Source organism: Pteropus vampyrus, unplaced genomic scaffold (genome assembly GCF_000151845.1).
Source record: "Pteropus vampyrus isolate Shadow unplaced genomic scaffold, Pvam_2.0 Scaffold170, whole genome shotgun sequence".
Lineage (NCBI taxonomy): Eukaryota > Metazoa > Chordata > Mammalia > Chiroptera > Pteropodidae > Pteropus > Pteropus vampyrus.
The window spans coordinates 2,769,883-2,790,637 of NW_011888951.1; the positions used below are offsets into that span (position 1 = coordinate 2,769,883).

General features: G+C 44.9%; 1 protein-coding gene across 1 annotated transcript in view; it reads left to right on the forward strand.

The window, feature by feature from the left end:
* Positions 1-2,766: 2,766 nt before the first annotated feature.
* The window catches only part of GLIS1 (GLIS family zinc finger 1), a 221,096-nt gene continuing 203,107 nt past the window's right edge, over positions 2,767-20,755 (forward strand). The window contains exons 1-2 of the mRNA XM_011370518.2: positions 2,767-2,862; positions 3,870-4,170. Of these exons, the coding sequence (XP_011368820.1) occupies positions 3,912-4,170 (259 nt within the window). The 5' untranslated portion in view covers positions 2,767-2,862; positions 3,870-3,911. The remainder of the gene's footprint in view (positions 2,863-3,869; positions 4,171-20,755) is intronic.

A 20,755-nucleotide genomic window follows, 5' to 3' on the forward strand; every position in this document is an offset into this window, starting at 1 on the left:
AGGGACATCAGAATGAAGAGTGAGGTCAGAGAAGAAAGCATGATGTTTGCTTTTGCAGATGGATCCAGATAGAGATATCCAGTAGACAGACAGTATGTGGGACCAGAGAGCTGAAGAGAGTTTGACTGGAACATGGATTAGTGTTAAAAAGCACACATTATTTGTCTGGTCTGCTAAAGGGAGAAATAGGTTTTATTTGTTTTGCTTTGTTTTGTTCTTGACAATTAACATATTTGTGACTTTTAATACAAAAAGTATAAAGACAAAAAATTATAGCCCTTAACCTACTACTTAAATAACCCCTGTTGAAAGAGAAGGAGGATAATATATGTTGTTAGAAAATATGAACAATTCAGAAAAGTATGAAATGAAACATACAGGCCTCCCTCCAGTCCTCTGTTCCCTTAACCACTGTTAACACTTTCTTGTGTTTTCTTCTAGGAAAACAAAATGCATATCTCTGTATCCCCAAAAGTGTCCTGCCACATACAGTGTTTAAGAAGTCCATTTTATTGAGAAGGTTAACCTTCTCATTGCTTCTCCAGGCTTCACAAACCCATCTGTCCTGGTGGGGTGGAGCTGTGCACTCAGTGGGAGAAGACAGGATCTCCAAATCCCTAGCTCAGGTAGCGGGGCTGGCTCAGGGAGGTACTCAGTAAAGAATAACTGAATGAGCAATTGCTGCATCTTGGAAATTTAGAGGCCTTTGCCTGCAGTTCCAGTTGGTTAAGTGACTTATTCAGCAAATGTTTTCAGAGTCTCATCTAAGTATGCAGTGCTGTGTGTGTACATATGTGGTGAAGGAGGAAAGACAGAGGACCTGGCTCCTGGACTTACTGAAGAGTAGAACTTGAAAGGCCAGCAATCTTCCACCTTCTCGCTTTTTAAGAGGGAAAAATGAGGTTCAGGGTGAGGTTATGATTTGCTTAAAGTCGTAAGGACTTAAACAATTCATAGGAAGGCAAATGAAGGCGGACAAGGGGAAAAGTGTTAGCACAGGAAATGTCATATACAAAGCTATGAAGTATATGAGCCAGCACTGGAACTTCAGAAACTTGTGTGTGTTTGGGGGGTGAGGTGGGGCGAGGAGGAGCACCTGGTGGCAAGTTTGAAGGATTGGTGAACTACTTTTGCTTCTTTTCTGCCCCTTCCCTTCCTGCCATAAAAGTAGCAATAACCTCCCAACTCTAAATCCCCAGACAGAGGCAAGACCTTTGAGACCTATGCATCCCTTGGGTAATGGTGTGTGTGTAATGGATGGGTTTGGTTGACATCTTGTATCTATTAGAGGCAGCGTGGCTGGTATAGGAGGAAGAGCACTGGACTGAGAGTCAGGAATCCTGGATTCTAGTGTCAGCTCTGCCACACCGACCATACTGCTGTGAGCCAGTCACATACTCTCTCCTCTGTATGTGGGGTGAGTCTAACTCAATCTCCGAGGTCCTCCGTGCTGTTACTGCTCTCTAAATGTAAGATGCCATATTTAATCAACTATAGGAAATCAGACTTTAGGATTCTGTGGTTCTAAAATCCTGGTTTTCAAAGATTCTGGGATTGCTGCTTAAGATCTATTACTCTGCAGAATCCTGTGTTTTGAGATCTGACCTGTTGTGTAGTAGGGAGTGGCTCCATATACATTTTTCAGTTTGAAACCAAGGCCAAAGTGATCTCTCTCTTCAAAAAGTGCAAAGCCAGACGGGACCCTTGGAACCCACCCAGATCACCAACAAACAGTGCAGAGGAGGCAGGCTGAGATGAAATACAGGGACCATCTTAGAGACATGATTGGATCCTCTAGTAGCCCTGGCAAATAGTCTGAGCCCGGGTGAACAATCTAGTTTTGCACAAGAAGAAACTGACACTCAGAGAAGAGAACTGAGCCCCTGCTTCCAGTCACCCCAAAGTCTTGTTCTCTGTCCAGTGTTCTTTCTACACATTAGGCAGGGATCCTTGAGACACTGCTGTCTGTGAGGGGAGCCCAGAATGCAGGGAAACCATGTTCCAGGCCCTGGAGGAACTTTACTTGGAAGACTGAAGCTCAACACCCAGGGCTGTAAGATTCTCCTGGAGCTGCCTACCCCCAGGCAGATTCATAGATGCAATTGGAATATCTTCTAGTTGAGATCTGGGATTCTGTTTTTGTTTGTTTGCCTTTTATCCTTTGAGTTTGAGGCCCTCTAGCCAGGGCTTTTTCCGATGAAAAGCACAACAAAAACAGAAAGGTAAAAAAAGTGGTCTGAGAGCTCTGGATTCGGGTCTCAACTTCGAAGCTGACTCGCTAAGAAATCTGTGCGAGCTCCCAAGTGAGCAAGTTGGGTTCCGCAAGAAAACTTTTAAGGCACTTTCACATCTATTACCTTCCCATCTGAGAAGAAAACTGACTAGAGACAGGGGAAGGGTCTTGCTCCAGCCACTGGGAGAGACAGACAGAGCCAGGTTGAACCCGCTCTCCTGACGCTCAATGAGCTCCGCCGCCCAGGCCAGCCCGGCCCCAACGACAGAGCCCAGCCTCTGTGACCCGTGGCACCGCCCCACCGGCCTGGCCCCGCTTGTTGGCGGGAGGACGACGGACAGCGCAGAGCTCCTGCCGCCACGGCCTGTCAAACCCTCCGCCCAGCCGCGCGCCCAGCCCCGCCCAGCCCCCCAGGCGAGGAGGTCCCGCCCTCGCGCCGCGATTGGCCTCAACAGGGCGGCCTCAGCTAGCCAGTGGCCAAAGTCTCTGTCGGGCAGGCCTTGGCCCCGCCCCCACCTCAGGGTGCCGCCCCGCAGGACGCTGCGGCTGCAGCCGCGGCTGCGGGGGCTGCGGCGCCAGTGGAGGCGCCGCGAACAGTGCGCCTCAGGAGCTGCTGCAGCTGTGGCAAGGTGAGAGGGGGCGCGGCCGGTGGCCGGAAGAAGGGTGGGCGCCCGGGCCCGAAATCTGGGGCTAGAGTCCCAGCGATGCTCGAACCCGGGGAGCTTTGGAATGGCGCGGGGAGCGCCAAAGGAAAAGGAGAATTGGGGGTGCCAGGGCCCTCTTTACAGGAGGGATGATGGAAGGGCCGAGTCTCTATGGAGGGGGGCCCAGGACGGATGAACGAGAGAGTATAGTATATGTAGTACGTCGTGTCTCTGAGTGTGCATTAGCGGGGGTGTGTGGTGTGCGTGGGAGTGGGGATGCATTGGCATTACTGAGTTTGTGCGAGTTTGAGCGCGTGATCGGTTCAATTTCTCTGCTGTGCATAAGAGTGTGCGTGTCTCGATGTGCGCGTGATGGGTTCGCCTCACGGGAGTGAGCGCTCTTCCTCGGACTCCTATTAAGACTCCCATTTTTCGCAGCTTAGGTGGTTGTGGGTGAATCTCGGAGAGTCTGTGCTTGGGATCCGTGGGTGCGCAGTCCGTTGTCCTTGCGCGCAGCCTTGTCCCCCCAGGCGCAGCCTGCGACCCTCCTGGAGCAGTCCCCGCGGCTTCGCCAGAGCCCTGCCCTGGGAATCCTTGTTGCCGCCCACTCCCGGTCTCACTGGTGACGCCGCACAGGCGCTCTCCCCTTTCCAGGCCTCAGTTTCCCCATTCGCCCAAAGAGGGCCGGTATCGGCGGAGGTGGTGGAGGCGCATTTGATTGGGAGAGTGTAGGAACCTAAGGGTATGCGCTGCGGTGGCCGGCAGCTGGGATCCTCGATTCGCTAGGGAAGGAAGTGCGATGCTCTCCTGCCCTCAGGGAGGGGCTTTTACAGGGGGTGAGGTGGGTTTGTCAGGTTAGGGTGTTTGGTGGCACTAGTCTTTTAGAGTGAGGAATAAAGCAGGGATTCGTGATCTGTATAAACTCCAGCCCCGGGACAAGAAGAGAGCCGCTCCCCTCGTACCGACGCTCGTGTGCTGTCTCCCATCCTCAGGAGCCCTGCGCGACCCCCAGCAGTGCGCCCCACTCCGGCGCGATGCACTGCGAGGTGGCGGAGGCGCACTCAGACAAGAGGCCGAAGGAGGCTCCCGACGCTCCCGGTCCCGGCCGTGGGCCTGCAGGCCTCGGTGCGCACATGGCATTCAGGGTCACCGTGAGCGGTGGCGGCTGCGGGGATGGGGACCCTCGTGACCTGCTATCCCGGCCGCCTGTGCCACCGCCGCGTGCCCACGACCTCCTCCGGTCCCGGAGCCCCCGAAACTATGGTCCGTCCAAGGTCGCCGCCGCCGGGAAGGGTAAGTCTGGCCCTGCCAACACGCCGGGCCAGGGGTGTGGAGGGGTGTTGAGAGATTCGGGCTGCCTGACGTCTCCACCGCACGCATTTGTAGGAATCCTCGGGAGAACTTGGTGTTCGGAACTTTCTCCTGAGGTTGTCAGTTTCTCTCTAGTTGTTTGGGACTAGCTTGTCATTCTAAAGTGATGCTTGTTTAGGAACCATCTAATTTAAGCGCAATAAGTCTATTTTGGGAAATGTGTGTCTAGAAAGGTTAGATTACATAATTTTGCTCTTGTATGTTTCCGATAAAAGCTGTGTGAAAAGCGTCAAAACCTTATTATAAATTAGGATGAGTAGCCACTTGAGTATTTTCTCTGAGCCAACTAAAGGCATATTTTGAGGTATTCCAATCTCCCTCAGTAACAAAAACCAAGGGCCTTCAACAAGACCCTTCCCCTCTTGGTACCTCAGTTTCCCCATCTGTCAAGTAAGGAATTAATTTATGCGGGATGATTTCTGGATTCCTGATGAAAAATTTTATTAATCTATGAGCCAGACTGAGTCAAGTTCTGACTTGAAAAATGGCTTTTCTGTACTCAATACTTTAGAAGCATAGTCTTTGGTTAAAAGTTAGTTCACAGTACTCTTCCTCTACCCAGTAAGGTGAAGGCCCCAGCACAGTTTGTGGGCTCAAAGTCAGCGACGATGCTAGGATTCTCATGAGCCTGTTCTTCTCATCACAGTTAATGATTATTGAGACATCATTTGTTAGTTTCATACTGACAGATAATTAACCAGAAATTGGGGAAATTGTTAAGGCAATGTATCCCCCCATCTTCCACCTTTTTTTTCCCCTTGGGAGAAACCAAGGCTTTGGGGTTTCATTTTTTCCGTGTTTGGGACCGCTTACTTCTATTTCCAAGTGATTCTCAAGGAAGACAAAAAACAGTTTCTTTTATGGCTCTGTAAGCATCACTCCTTTAGCATGAGCTCCAGCAACTTAGAAAAGGTAGGGTGGCTTACTTTTAGAGATGAGAGCTCGTTCTGGGTAAAAAATATCCAACTTCCCTCTTCAGGGACTGACAAAATGAAATAAATTCAAACAGTTTTTTTTCTTTTTAATGAAAACACACAACTTTGTAGGAGAGTGCTGTTTCTCGTCTTGTTTTAAATGTCAGCCTCTTCTCCCAGAAATAGAGATCATATTTTAGAGGAAAGATATAGAAAAAATGCCTTTAGAATATTATTGCTGGAATACACATATGAGGTTCTCTTTAAGGAGAGAGGAGCGCCACACAGCAAGACGTAATATTTGCTGCCCTGAGCTCCCTGGCTTCACCCCCTACATACGTAATCCTCCCCTAAACAGATACCCTCTTGCAACATTTTGCGTTTGGAAAAATCGTAGCTGTCATCTGAAGATCGCTGTCTCCGCAGACCTACTGAATGGCTTTCCCAAACAGCCTTTGTTCCAAGCCGTGGTTAGAGACTTTTCATCTGGATGCTCTGTGTACGATCTTCCTACTTCTATTGCCTCAAACCCCAATTATTTTTATTTATAGTCCCCTCCCCCCAGTGTCTACAATATGAGATCTTTAAGTCAAGATTTTATTTGGAATGGTCATTCTGGTTAAGCATTTTGTAAGAGGCCTCTAAACTGTTTTCTTCACAGCCTCCAGAGGCTGGTGGGGTAGGATTTATCACACCCATTTGAAAGATGAGGAAACTGAGGCCTGAGAGTGAGAGAAGTGTATTGTGTGTAAAAGGCTGATTGGAGGTCTGATTGGGGGTCGGAGGTCTCTGGCCAACCCATTGCTCATGGACTTGGGCTTGAAGAGATTTCAAGAGGTTTCAGATCTGGCTCTGTCCCTCTGTCCCTCCCTTCTTCACAGTCAAGTCGCCCTGTGGCCTGAGACAAAACCAGAGCTATGGCGACCTTTTAAAAAGTGCCTTAAGGAAACAGCACCTTATTCCCTATTCCCACCAAAATATTCCCCAGACCACATAACCCTTTGAATGTTTGGTGTTTAGCTCCAAGTCTGAGACTTATTGGAAACAGACAGATAGAAATACCAATTGAAAAATATTTATTGACTGTGGTGGAAATTATAAGACCCCGCCAGTGATGATCTGTGGGACCTTGGGGAGAAGTTATTTCATTCTCTGAGCCTTAGTTTCTTCATTTATAAATCTACTGGGAGACTTACTTTGAAAGACTGAGGAGAGCATTAGTGATAGAGTGTGAAAGGGCCGCTTCAGTGCCTGATTATTTGGGGGATTACTCTTGTGATGTGTTTAACGTTCTCAACCTCTGGTTTTTTATTTGCGCTAGAATAATGCTTATCTCCCAGGGTAAATGAAACAACGGTTGTAAGAGTGCTTTATAAAAAAAGTAGAAGGGGTTTCTTTTATTAATTCATGCAGGGCACTATGCTACAGTCAGTGATCTTTGAGATAAAGAGAATAGTGCAAGAGGGGAGAAAAGTTTGATTTTTAAAATATTGAATGTGTGAAGATCACTAACTGGTGCACTAAGCGGGGGAAGCTGAGAGGAACCAAGCTTCAGGTCTTTTGTGGCTACCGCTGCCCAGTGACAGATACTGGAATCAGGTTTCAGATGATCTGCCTTCTGCCTTGAACAGACCCTAAGCTGAGGAAGGGAGCGAGCTCTTGAATCCGGCAGCTTATTCGTAAATGTCGGGGTCCTCTGTGTTTCCAGATCTGGAGTCAGGAGGCACTGGGAATGGTGCGACATCATGGACTAACATTATCATCATTTACTATAAGAATCATGATCTGTTTATGCCAGAGTCCCGTTTATCCAGATTCCAAACAGCTGGAAAGGCCAATTTACCAGATGCTGCATTTTTCTTTCTTATTTTTAAACACCCGACTCTCTGCTTTTGGAAATCCTAACAAGGAAAGAAGGTAGGGTAAACATCTGGGCTTTATGGGGTGGTCAGCTTTGTGACGATGATCTGATGAAGCTCATTCCCGTGCGCAGTGCTTCACAGTTTTCAGCTTAGGTTCCCACACATTCTCTCATCTGCCCTTATACCAGCTGTGTTCTGCCTATCTTGTGGGCTGTTTCAAGGGAACAGATGTAGAAACGCTTTGCAGTGTATAGAGTGCTGGGCGGATACTGGCTCCTATTATTCTGATTCTCATTTTATAGATGAAGACATTGAGATTCAAGGACGTGCTCAAAGCAAGAGACAGTTAATGGCAGTTTTCAAGGTTTCCTGTTCCAAATATTTGACTCTGGTGCTACAACTTGTACCTTCTACATGTGTGTGTTGGTGGCCGACAGCAGGCATTCACCATGGCCTCCTTAACATTCCCAGAGAAATTAAAATATTTTTTGCCTTTGGTATTTTTTCTGTCTTGAATCTTTGGAAATAGATAACTAATATCTATGCCATTGTTAGAAAACACCTTAGTTTACCAGATGATTCCATTTGTCTAGAATTGCTGTTCTCAGACCAAACCAGACAATAAGCTCGCTTTTTAATTCCCAGAGACTCACTGGGCCCTTTTCACTGTGCGCTGAAACTAGACATGTCCTAGCAATAAAAGGGGACCGATGATCATGACAAATGTGGACTCTGCCATTAGTAAACAGCCATCATAACATGGCTGTAACTTCCAAAAAGTAGTCAATCTTGTAACTTAAAAACAAAGGCTAGCATATATATATATATACATATACATATACATATGTATATGTATATATATATATAAATAAAAATATATTTATATATATATACATATATATATGGAAAACAAAAAAGGAACGCAATTGTAGGTTGTGTGTATGGATGTTAGGGGCGGCTGGTGCTGGAGAGTAAACGTGATGGGTTTGGTGGTGTTACATGGTAGAGTTTCTTCGTCTGAATCAGAAGCCACCATGATATTCTGGGGAGACCTTGCAGGGGCTAGCGCATCCGTAATAGAAAGGTATGAGTTATTTTGAAAGCATTTACCCCCTCTGGGTCTGGTGGGCAATTTGCTTGCATTTCATCCATTTTAAAGTGCTGGTCCTGTGATCCGGAAATAATCAGATCCAAATTTTTTCGGTGCTTGAGGTTTCAAACAAGGGGGAGAAAAACCTGCTGGCCAAATGTCAGGCTCAGTGAGACAAAGAGAAACATGTATGTGTGTGGGTACACAAATAAGATAGGAACATGTTGCGTCTACAGTCCTTAGAGTTACGTATTCGACAAATCTTTTATAGACGTGTAGTGGAAATATAATTCCCAAAGGTTCCCCGAGAGTCTTGTACGGCTAGAATTTCTCTTCTCTTCTTGCATCCCAAGCTCTCTAGAAGCTGCTAAGACTTGGCGTGCAAAATGGAAAGAGGACCATCATATGGGATTGTAACTTAATTTAGGCTTAGTTTTTGAGTAGTTTACCTTCAGTGCTTAGCTGGGCTGAGGTCTCAGGACCCTCTTAGCTGTGGAATCATATTGATAGGCTGTGTTGCTCTCTGTGATTAAAAAACATGTTTCTTTGTATGCTGCGGTTTTCCCTCACACTTCTCCTTCTGAAAAAAACCCAAAACCCACCCCATCTTTGAGTTATTCATCTCCCTGCGTTACATTTGCGTGAGAAGCTAAGTGAACCATCGCACTTATTTTTACAGTGCGTTAAAACCCCATTACAGGCATAAGTGCACAATGAATCATTTAAAAAAATATATTCTTATGTTCTTTGTTCCGAACGTTGCATAATTATCATCATTTTCTTCGGTTTTATTTTGTGGAGTTTGGCCAGCATTCTAGAAAAGGAAAGAAACTAAAGTTTGGAATAGGATTTGCAATCCTTTTTTGGATAGGATTAGGAAAAAAAAAAACAACAAACAAATACCAACTTTATTTGTAAGCTGACCAGTGACTCTCACTAACTATGGCTTTTGGGTAGAGAGAGTAATTTTCCTTCCTTCTCTCAACTTTCTTGGAAAAGAAGTCTGTTTCGAAGCCCCATATGGTGGTATTTCAACGATCTCACCTTATATCTATGGTTATATTCAAAGTTAAATTATGTGTGGTTTGCTAATTATTTTTCCTAATACGAATTTTAGTTGCAATTAGCTTGGACCTGGAGAGTTGTGTTGTTTCTTTTGGTAGGGAGTAGTTTATTTTTGTCTTTAAAGAAACAAAGACACTTAGTGCAAGGGGGAGAAGAAATGAAACAAACGTTGCAGTGGGCTTTGAAAAATTCAACTGCATTATGCAAAGATCATAGCTGTAATACCAGGGCCAGGAAAAAAGAGCACACTCTGAAATATTTGTGCTGCTTGCTTTCACTGTGCTAATGATTCTAGCAGTTTAAAAACAAACTTCTTGTTTATCAACAGCCGCTGCCTGAATTAATAGTTTACAATGAAAAAAAAAAGCTTTCGGCATTAGAAGCAAAGTCCAGGATTGATAGCTGAGTTACTGAGTAAGGAAAGGAGAAAAAAAAAGGGGGGCGGGATGTTTAGTGGTTGCTTTGGTTTCCCAAAGCCTTATTTATAAGAAACTGAAAGAAAACAGGCTTGGATGGGGTGGGGGTCGAGAGAATACAGCCCTAACCCAATGGTCTTATAGTTTAAAGTCAATCAAAGCATCTGTTCCCCCCACCACAATTCTTTCCCTAAACTCCAATGGGTTATTCCTTTAGAAGATTTCCGACCGGTCAAGGCAGATTGTGTTAGCATTACGAGCTGTGTTTTTAAAGTCAGCATTTGAGTCAGATGCACTGAGAGACCTTCAGTCCGCTAACTGAATAATGCATTTCCTGTATGGCCTGAATTTATTTGGTGGTTATGGTTTGGCCTGTCTGGAGCAAACACATGCACCATTGTATAGCCTCCATGCATGTGGACCTCGCCCTTCACTTTGAGCCTTGGTTTCCCCATCTGTAAAATGGGAAGCAGTTCTATAGGATGATCCATAGTCCCTTTCTGCTTTTATGCTCTGGAATTCCATGTAAACTGGGCAGGGAAGGTTGGAAAGAATCTAGTGTATATAAAGAGGTACCGTCTTTGTCTCAGGCCAGGTTATAGACTTGACCTCTCATCGGAACTCTGACTCCTGAAGCTAACCTCAGAAGGAACCGGAAGAACAAGATCTACTAACCTTTATTGAGTATCTACTCTGTTCTAGGCCAGGAACTTTATAGCTGTGACTACATTTAATAATGCCCAATAACCCTGTGAGGACAGGAGGCCTTATTCTGATTTTACAGATGGGGGAACTGAGGCTTGGAAAGATGATCGATTTGTTTTAATAATAAGCTCACTATTTAATTCATAGCGACTCGCTGTACAGATAGTCAGTAGTAGAGCCTAGGGTTTAAATCCAGCTTTGTCTGACAGCAAGTCCGGTACTTTCCCACCAAAGCATAGTGCTCTCAAGGACAGCCTTTAAAACCCAAGCAGCGGCAAGAAGTCGCTGTGGCTGTAGAGTGTGCCCGGAAGCTGGGGGAAAGGCAGCAGAAGGCTACACAGGCTGCTCCAGACAGCCATTCTCCAGAGCAGCACTTACTGAGTCTCAGCTAACAGGCCCAAATATGACTTTGAGGGGAGACTCTATCTCCATTAGGACTGCTGCAGAAATGGGGGAATGATAGCGGTTCCCAGTTGTGCCATGGGGTCCTCAGGCAAGGACTCTCTGAGGCTATGGAGGTGCCCCCTATCAGCACCCATTCTCAGAAGCAGCGGCACACATGCACACCTCATTGGTTGAGGTGGATTCTAGTCCCCATTTGGGCCTTTCGCACAGTTTGGAGAGGTTCCTGGCCCAGGCCCTGGTTGCGGTTTCCCTTCTACTGCTTCTGAAGACATCTGTTTGAAGACAATTCCTCATGATTCCCTTCCCACCATGCCTGGTGGGTAAGAATGCATGCTTCACTGGGCCATGGTGTCTTGAGATCTATTAAATAATTATTTCTTATTATATATTTGGTTGGGTGAAGAAGAGCTTGGGAGAACGGGCCAGGGATCAGAGTGAACTTGAGAGTTTGTTTGTGGGAAATGGGTATTGTGTGTCAGATGATGAATGAACCAAATGACCCCCTATAGAAGGAAAAGGTCCCCCTTGCTGGTTTGTGTTTGTGGTCTTGCGTAAGGGCAAATGCATGCATGAGAATGTATGTGTGGACATTTTCAAGGAATTATACTCATTCTGAAGGTGAAATTGCAGGAGTCTTTATTGCCCAAGGCTTCTCTGCCTTGGAGACTGGATCTGCAATGGAGAGTGGGAAGAAGTATCAGCATGGCCCTGGTTATGAGGCGGCCCAGCCTCTGCCTATTTGTGTCCTTTTAGCAACAAGATTAGTCTTTTAGATATTGTTGCTTTTGTTTTTAAATAACAGGTTTGATGAAAAATAAGGCTTTAGCAAAAAACCAGGGAATATTATAAACCTGACTTAAAAAACACAGATCCCATTTGCTGTTTTAAGCTCTCTAGAGGGCCGGAGATTGGGTTTATTTTGGAACATTACTGGACTATATGAATTACTTCTCTGAGGCTTGGGTATTTAATACCTAGTAGAAGTTTGTGTAAGAGTTGATGATGTATTTTGCCGACTTTCCAACCCTGTAAATAAATTACACGTGCCGGCAGAGGCTGCCAGGATCCACTGTCTCAAATGAAGCTTAATTTTTATCCCAAACCACTTAATACTTTTGTCCTAGCGTGTAGAGAAAGTTATGGGGTTCTGCCCAGCAGCGGGCCCATTCCAAGACGTAGACTGCTTCACAAGCCTGTGAACAGGCCTCTGTGGATTCACCGATCTTGACACAGTTTTCGGTGGTTAAGTGGCTTCAGCCTTCTCAAGTCCAACCCTCGAGGCAGAGAATGATAATATAATTTTAAGGGTATCGTAAAAATGAAACTCAATCGCTTCCACTCCCCAAACCTGTCTCACTCCCCTTCTCTCTGGAGAAATCGACCGTAATTGTGTGTTTAATCTCAAGACCGCCTGTGCATTTTATCCTGTTTGAGTGCAAAGCCCAGGTAATAACGTTGGCATTTCCAGCGCGAAACAAAATAGGGTTTCTAATTTGGAGAACACTATTAAATATTTCATGCTTCAACCAAACTCAATTCTTTTTCCCTATAATAAGTTTAAATATTAATTCTCTGGAATGTCAGATGCCTAAAGCTAGGCATTTAGTGATCTGCAGTTTCAAGTATCTCGAAGGTTTATGAAACAGGATATTTCTCTGGGAGGGATGAGTAGTGTGTTTCAGTGATACCTGAATTCAAGGCAGCGTCTTCTGATTTACTTTTTAAAGGGAAAAGGTCATAAATTAGTTGCTTTATGTGCTGAAGGATTAAGTGGCTTAGGCTGAAATAACAGCAGAGACTTTACTGTTTTTCCCCCGTTATATTTTAACAATGCTTTTTGGGGGAGGGAGTGGGTCATTTTCCCGCCTGGTTGTCTCCTCCCCCCCAGCCAGATGGCTTTAATTCTAACCAAATCCCATGCTGAGGCCAAATGATTGATCAAACAGTCATTTGTACTTACGTAGCGCTCTTTCTGAGAATATCTCAGCATTGGAGCTTCTTGCTGGGATAGGCTCATCTTTGGGCCTTCAGATGGTTGATTTCCAGCAGATCGAGGGGCTTGGAGAGGTGGGGTTGTAGGGGCGGGTAGATTGCAAATATCCCAGACCTTGAATCCTAGGAACTCCTTGCTTAAAACTTTTCTGTTACTTCCCATCCCTGCCAGCAGTGATGTTCAAGTTTTCTAAATGCAAGGACCATTTTTTTTTCCTGTTCACATGATAGCAGTTATATTTTTAGTGTCTGTTGATGGAAAAAATATCTAATGAGATTACTAGTTTTAAGAGCTCTTTTAAACAGATTTGTAATTTATCAACTACTCACACATCTGTAGAGATAACGATTTGTTCTGTAGTCTTGGTAGATGCTTTAATGAGCTCCCCTGAACTACGACTTGCTTGTAGAATGGAAACCAGTTGGCCAATGGGAAAAATCCAAGCCCTTTGATCTGGCGGTCAAGGCCTTCCCTCCCATCTCCAGCTCCAGCCCCATCTCTCGTTAAAGCCTGCTTGGCCTGTTCTTGAGCATCATTAGACTTTTTCTTAAGCAGCTCAAGACCTGGAATTTTCTCTTTACTTGTCCTGTCCTTATACACTGTGAGCTTCTTTTAATTCATCTTTGTACCTCCTTAAATCATTTTCAGGACAAGTTAGAAAATAAATAGTTATTATTCAAATATTCATCTTTGTACCCAGTACAGTAGAAAGTACACATCTGAGAAGTATATAGGGTGCTCATCGAGGCTGTGGGTGTGGAACCAGGCCAGTAGGTTCAAATTCTGGCTCCAGATACTAACTGGGAGATCTTGGGCAAGTTATTGAGCTCTCTGGGCCTCAATGTCCTTATCGTAAAATGGGCGTAATAATAGTAATGGTCTCAAAAGCCTGTTACGAGGATGAAATGAATTAATACATGTGTATCTAAGTGCTTAAATACCAAGATTGGCACATGGTAAATTACTCGGTGTTGGGATTATTATTATTATTGTTATTGCTATCATGTAAATGTTTGGTAAACAAAACCCTTGGAAGAGCCTTTCTTCCCTTCCTATCCCCCAGATTGACACTCGCTTATTGACACAGTGCCACCTATTCCCAGAAGCCTTTCCTTTCTTCCTAGGCTGGGTTATGTTAGAGCTCTGGCACCCACAACCCTTGTACTTCCTTCTGCTGTAGCACTGGTAATTCTCTGTGGTGAATTTCTATTTACTTAAGTATCTTTGAGGACAGGAGCTGAGTCTCATTATCCTTGCACCCCATGTGCCCATCATGGGATCTGGCTCAGAGTGGGTGTCTGGGAAGGTTGGAAATGGAGTCCAACCTCATCCCTGCCCTCAAGGAACTTGTAGCCTATAAAGGAGGAGCTGAGCTTTATATTCTTTTTCCTACAGAGTTGAACACACTGTAAGCTCTCAGTATATTTGCGACTCCAATAAACACGATGAGTTCTCACATGCAGACACACTCATATTCTCTTTCCAGCACCATCTTGGGGGCTCTTCATAATGAGGTCTGACTCTCGCTTACTCTCGCAAGGTGACCTTGAGAAAGTCTTCTCACCTCTCTGGGTCTCCTTTTCCTCTCTTTTCTCCTCCCCTCCCCTCTCCTCCCCTTCCCTCCCCTTTCTTCTCCTCGAAGAGTTGGCTTCACTGATCACAGACCCTTCTTGGTTGCAAGCCTCAGAACTTCCAGGCCAAGTGGTGGGGCAAGAGGCCTCCTGGCTGTCTTGGTGTGATTGGCCCGGGTTTGTAGACACTCTTTGCTGCATACCTACCCTCCCTTCTAGGCAGAGTCCTAGGTACTGTGAAATGTGTCTTGTCTTGTGGTTTAAAGAGCAGATATTTGTGACTGTAACACATCTGACCCAGATTTCTCTAAGATGATGAAGAACCTTGAACTAAGTATTGGAATTGGGAGACAGGAGCCAGCTCTCAGCAGCCCTCCTGGGGTGGAGATTGAGATACACACCCCAGATACCCACTCCAGGGCAGACTCATACAGGACCCTGGGGGCACTGACTTCCTCGCTTCTCTCCAGGCACTAGTGTGGTTTGACCTTTATAAATTGTAAAGCTCCACCCAAATTATTATTATTTGTTCAATTCTCCTTTGAACAGATGGGAAGACTAAGGTTCAGAGAGGCCATGTTGCTTGTGCAAAGGTGGCCACATGGCTTTTGGAGTCAGAACTGGTTTCAGATTCTGACTAGACCATTCGCTGGACTGTGGGTGAGTTAATTGGACTCTGAGCCCCAGTTTTCTTCCTTGGAGGAAATTCATAAAATGAGGTAATTCTTGTCTCATCGGGTCGATGTGTGGATCAAGATGAGAAGTATGTAGAGCACCTAGCTAGGGGCTAGCATATGGTTGGTGTGTAACAAAGCTGAGCTCTTGTTATTGTTCTCACTGAGTGCAGAGCTGAGACTGTGTCCCCAGGCCTGACTTTGTCTGATGCCATTTCTCTTCTACACCGCAGTACTCTACCCCCTTACTCTGATTTATATATTTCTTTTTTGGTATAATTAAAAGGGTAAGGACTTTGGAGTCAGAGAGACTGAGGTTTTAATCCCACTGCTCGAAGACACTGATCGGGTTGGTGGGCATCTTGGCTTCACTTAGGGCTAGGGGAAGATTAGGAGCTATGTCCTTTGCAGAGATGTGCATCTGCCCAGCTCTCTGACAGGTCCCGGCCTTGGGGTCAGTCTAAGGCACTCACTCAGCCTGTGGTGGCTCTGATGTCCAGCAGGATGGGATGTTTGTGGGGTAGGTCAGGAGGCTCAGATCTCCTACCATTCCTGTTTTTTTGGGTTGAGAGTTGCCTTCCAACTCTAGTATTCAGCTGAATTATTTTGATTGTACCTCCCAAATGTATGATGCCATTACTGTTTTGCTCCCATTTCCCCATGCTGGTGGTTCTCTGTAGTACAACAGTGGCTTGCATTTGTAGAACCCTGCTGTGAACAGATACCTCAAGAAGCCATTTAATTCTTCCTATACTTACTCCTTGTGAGGGGAGTATTATCACCTTCATTTTACAGAAGAGGAAAACAGAATCCCAAAGAGGCTGAATGACTTGACCTGTCTGACTTCAAGACCCCACCCTTTCTCACCTCCTCTTTGTGTCTTCTCTCAGGTCCTCTGGAGGTCTGCTGCCTTGGATCTAATCTTACCTATTCATCACAGTCAAGAGACTGCCTCCTCTGGCCAGAATGACCAAAGCTGAGCTCTTATTATTGGTCTTACTGAGTGCAGAGCTGGCACTGCATTCCCAGGCCCGACTTTTTCTGATGCCATTTCTCCTCTACCTCACAGTACTCTACCCCTTTACTCTGATTTATACATTTCTTTCCCTCCTTCATCTTCTGACTGCCCTTTGTCACTTTTCTCTCACTGAACAATCAGGTATTAGAGATACTTGGCTCCAGGTTTTCCTTCCTGAGGAGCCTGTGGGCTCCTTGGAGCAGGGTCTGTAATGAATGCATCTCTGACTTGCAGAGGGAGTGTGGACCAGAGAACAGAATGGATGCAGGACCCCAGCACAATTAACCTGTCCCTCTCCAGTAAGGTGTGGTTTCCTGGGATGTTCCCCAAGCAGATTCTCAGGGAAGCAACCCAGAGCGGCCCTCTATTTCTGAGCCTCAGTTTCCCATTTGTAAAGTGGTGAGAGTGATCCTTACTCAGTCAATTGTTAAGAACATATGGGACAAAGAGAGTGTAAGTATCCTGAGAATGAGAGGGGCTGCACCTAGGTGTGGTTGTCGCTTGGTTGTTCATCAGTGTATATTAAATGGCTGCTGTGCCCCAGGTATTGGACTGGGCCCTGGGACACCATGGTGGGCTAACAGACAGAACCCTTGCCTGCACCAAGCTTGCATTCTGGAGGGCAGATGGACAGTGGGCGAATGCTCACAGCCTGGCTGGGTTTCCAGCTGTCCTCTGTGAAGCTTCATCACCTTATCACCTGGCTCACTGTCCTAAACTGACTCCTGGGCTCCAGTGAGTTTAAGCCTTGTCACCTCGGGCAATCTCACTGAGCATTGGTTTGCTGGCTTATAAAATGGAAATATTTACTAGCTAGCTCCCCTTTCAAGGCTAGTGAGAGAATCGGTGAGGTCATGGTGGGAAAGAGCTGACTGCTGTGTCTCTGGGGACAGCAGGAATGCAGGTATGTAGAACAGTCCTCTGCAGGACACTGGTGGAGGAGTGCACAGGTTAGTCAGCCCTTTTCTTGTACCTGTTGCTAGTTACTGTTTACTTAAGCTTTCCTCTTGGAGGGAATGTCCTCTCTTCTTGTCTTTGGCAATTTAGGCCGGGAGATTGACTTCTGCATACTCTTCGGTCTCTCCTGTCTCAGCCTCATACCCCTCCCTCTCCTTCCCAGTTTTTCATTCTCTCAATGGCTCAGGCTGCTTATGCACTCAGAATACAGCAGAGCTATTTGCTAGAGAGATGAGAGCACGAGTAAATTCCCATCGTGTGATATTGCCCAAGTTGGTGGGGGCTTTGGGTTGTTAGGGGGCCCTTGTCCTCATCGTCATTTTCAGTATTTTGCTGTGATCATCTGTTGAGGACTGCAAGACACTGGGTCATTTTTTTTTTTTTTTATTGATCTTATATAATCTTATAACTACCCCGTGATGTACATGTTCTTACAGGAGAACTTATGACTATTTAAATTTAATTTAATTACAATTAATTTATTCACAATACAATTAATTAATTAAAGATTCAGTCCCTCAGTCATACTAGCCACATTTCAAGTGCTCAGTAGATACATATGGTCAATGGCTACCATATTAGACAGAGCAAATATAGAACGTTTTCATCACCACAGAAAGTTCACTAGTCTAGAATATCATTCTTTAATTTATCCATTTGTTCAGCAAACATTTCCTGGAGCCCTATCATATGCTAGGCTCTATAGCGGAGAAGTAAGTGTAACCCAGGCCTGGCCTCTGCCTTGGGAGAGCATCTAGTTAAGAGGGTCGGCAGATGGACATACCAGCTTGGAGATGGGGCTAGCATGCTGGTTACCAGGCCTGGCTCCTGTTAGAGATGCAGACGTGAGTCCTAGGATCTGTCCTGCTGTCAAAGAGCTCACAGGCCAGCACTGGTGAGAGGTATCAGAGTGGGCTTCCTTGAGAGGGGACATTTAAGTGGTTGGCTCTGGTGGGTGGGTTCTGTCGGTTCCCTAGGGCATCAGCCCTGAGAAGGCATATGGTTCATACAAGTGCATCTCTGAAACTGGCATCACGCACAGGAATCCCAAAGGCACACTACACAGCCACTTAGACAGGAACAGGTTCCTGACTTCCCATAAAGTTCTCGGTCTCACTCCTAATCCTTCTTTGCTAGGTAGCTGACCTTTGCAAGATAATTTAATTTAATAATCTTTCCCACTTATGTCAGCAGTACTTACTTTTTGTTGAAAATTTGGAAACTACAGAAACATATAAAGATGGAAATAATATTTGCATGTAATTTCACCCCCAGTAGTGATAACCAGTTACATTTGGTATATTTTATTTCAGCCTTTTTACTATGCTTATCTATACTATATTAAATTTTTTATATCATTGAAATCATGCTGAATATAAAGTCTTGTGTATTTATTTTTAAACTTAATATTCTAACATAATAAACCCTTTCCATGTTATTAAAATTCTTTGTAAACATTCAAAAATGTATCTCATGTTATTAAATTTGTTAAATTATTTTGAAAAAGCAGTGCATTAAAATGGTTCAAAATTCAGAAGACTCAAGACGGATTCTTAAGAAAAGCCTTCTTCTCTTCCCGCTGTCCCCAGTACACATCGCTGGAGGCAACTAGTAAAGTCTGTGTTTATGCACACACTAACAAATATGCATGTATATTACTTGTATGTGCATAATGCTTAGGTTCAGTTTTCTCCCTAGTAAAGATTATGCTGCAGTGAATATCTTTATGCAGTAATCTTTATTTACATCTCTGATTATTTTCTTAGGATGAATTCCCAGAAGTGAAAATTACCAGGCTAACATTTGACACATATTACCAAATAGCTCTTTAGAAGGCTGCACAAATTTTACAACTGCAGTCAGTATCTTAGAGCATTTACTTCCCTGCATCTTCACTGGTGTTTCTAAAAGAATTTCCTTATTTGAAGGTGGAACAGACATTTAGTTATTATTTCATTTGACATTTGATTGTTAGTGTAATCGAACATATATTGTGGTTGATTTGCAGTTCATAACTTCTCTTTTGCAAGTTGGTGTTCATGGTAGGGTCTGAATATTTTACTTATAAAATTAAAAATTTACATATTTTAAAGTTCTCAATTAAGAATATTAATGCTCTGTGCATAGTGTTTGTTGCTAATATTTTTACAAATGTGCTGTTTAAACAAGTTTTTTTCATGATTTTGAAACAAAAATGTGAAATTAAAAAAATTTTTTATTATGATGACATTGGTTAACAAAATCCAGTAAGTTTCAGGTGTACAATTTAACAGTAAGGCATATATATATTGCATAGTGTAAAAATTTTTATATAGTCACATTTCCAAGATTTTCCTTTGTTATTTCTCCATCGCTTTCCTTTTGGCATTCACCAAGTCCTCTTGTTTGCTGTTACTACTATTTGGGGGAGCTTGTTTTATTAACACTCTAAAAATAAATTTTTATTTTTAGCAAAATAATGCTAAACTTAGTTTTTAAATCACCTTATACCATATGACTTTAAGGAGAGTCCGTCGTTCCCCTTTCCTTCATCGTCACGCTCCTGAGAGCTAGCTGCCTTTGACCAGGGCTGGTGGGGTGCCCACCTCCAGGGGGCACCCCTTATGCCCCATCCACGTGGACGGTGTTCTTTGGACTTGTACAAAATGGTGGCCCTGCCTTCACCTCATTTAGTTTGTCTTTTTCTAATATTTTCTTCCCTACGTCTCAGTTACAAAAATAAAAACAGTGATAGCTAAACATGGTGCTTACCATGGTCCAGTCATGCTCTAAGCACATTATAAACATCATTCCTTTAATTCTCCACACAAGCCTATGAAAGCGTTCCTGTTATTATCCCTGATTTGCAGATGAAGAAACAGACCCAGAGGAGAAAAGCGACTGGTCCCAGGTTTCCCAGCTGGTTGGATGATGAAGCCTTCACCACTGTGCTGTGCCACCTCTAAGACTGCTACTGGTTCTGGATTACTTGTGCTCATTGTCTGCTGGCTTCTCTTTAGGAGAGATGAGGATTTAGTTCTCTTACACCTCATCTGCACCCCAGTTCTTATCCCACTTGCACTGCCCCTACCCCTCCTGCTCTGGTTGTAGCCCAATTCTTCGGTTAAGCCAGTATACAGGTGGGACTGTGTGTAACAGGATGCCACTGTGAGGATTTTGCTCGTTTGGTTCTGGCTGAGCCCCGAGACAGTGGGTATTGACACTAGGTATTGGATGTTACCTTCTAAAGTGGAACTTTACTACCTTCTACGGCGGGACCTTAGGTGCCTAAACCAAACTCTGGTTTTGAGACCCTTACCTGGCACACACTTCGAAGGTGTTAAAGGGTTGAGGTGGAAGATACCAAAGAGAGGATTTCCTTGGAGAGAGCTGTGAGAAAGCTGTGGTTTTTTTCTTCCCCTGTGCCAGGCAGGCGGGGAGGGGATTGCTTTCTCCTCACCATGACTCCGGTGAGAGGGGCTCTGAGAGGCCCACTCAGAGAACTGGGCGCAGCCTCTGATGCTGTAGGATGACCATATTTATCCATGCCTGAAGGTGTCAAACAAAGGTGGAAGATGTGGCTGGAGCCCCAGCCCTGGGGAAGAGTGAAGAGAGACAGCTGCACTGTTGTATTGTGACAAGGCAGAGGGTTGTGTTCCAAGGTATCTGCCTGGAGGTTATTTTTCAGACTGACTCACCTGCCCAAGAGGGCTTCCTGCCAGGCAGAGGTGAAAGAAACTGGAGGTATCCTATGGGATGCAGTGGGGTGGGGGGCATCTGTCAACCAGGGGAGCTCTCCCAGGAACCCACAGAAGTGGGAACTGTACATCCGAATCCCGAGATCTTCCACGGTAACTG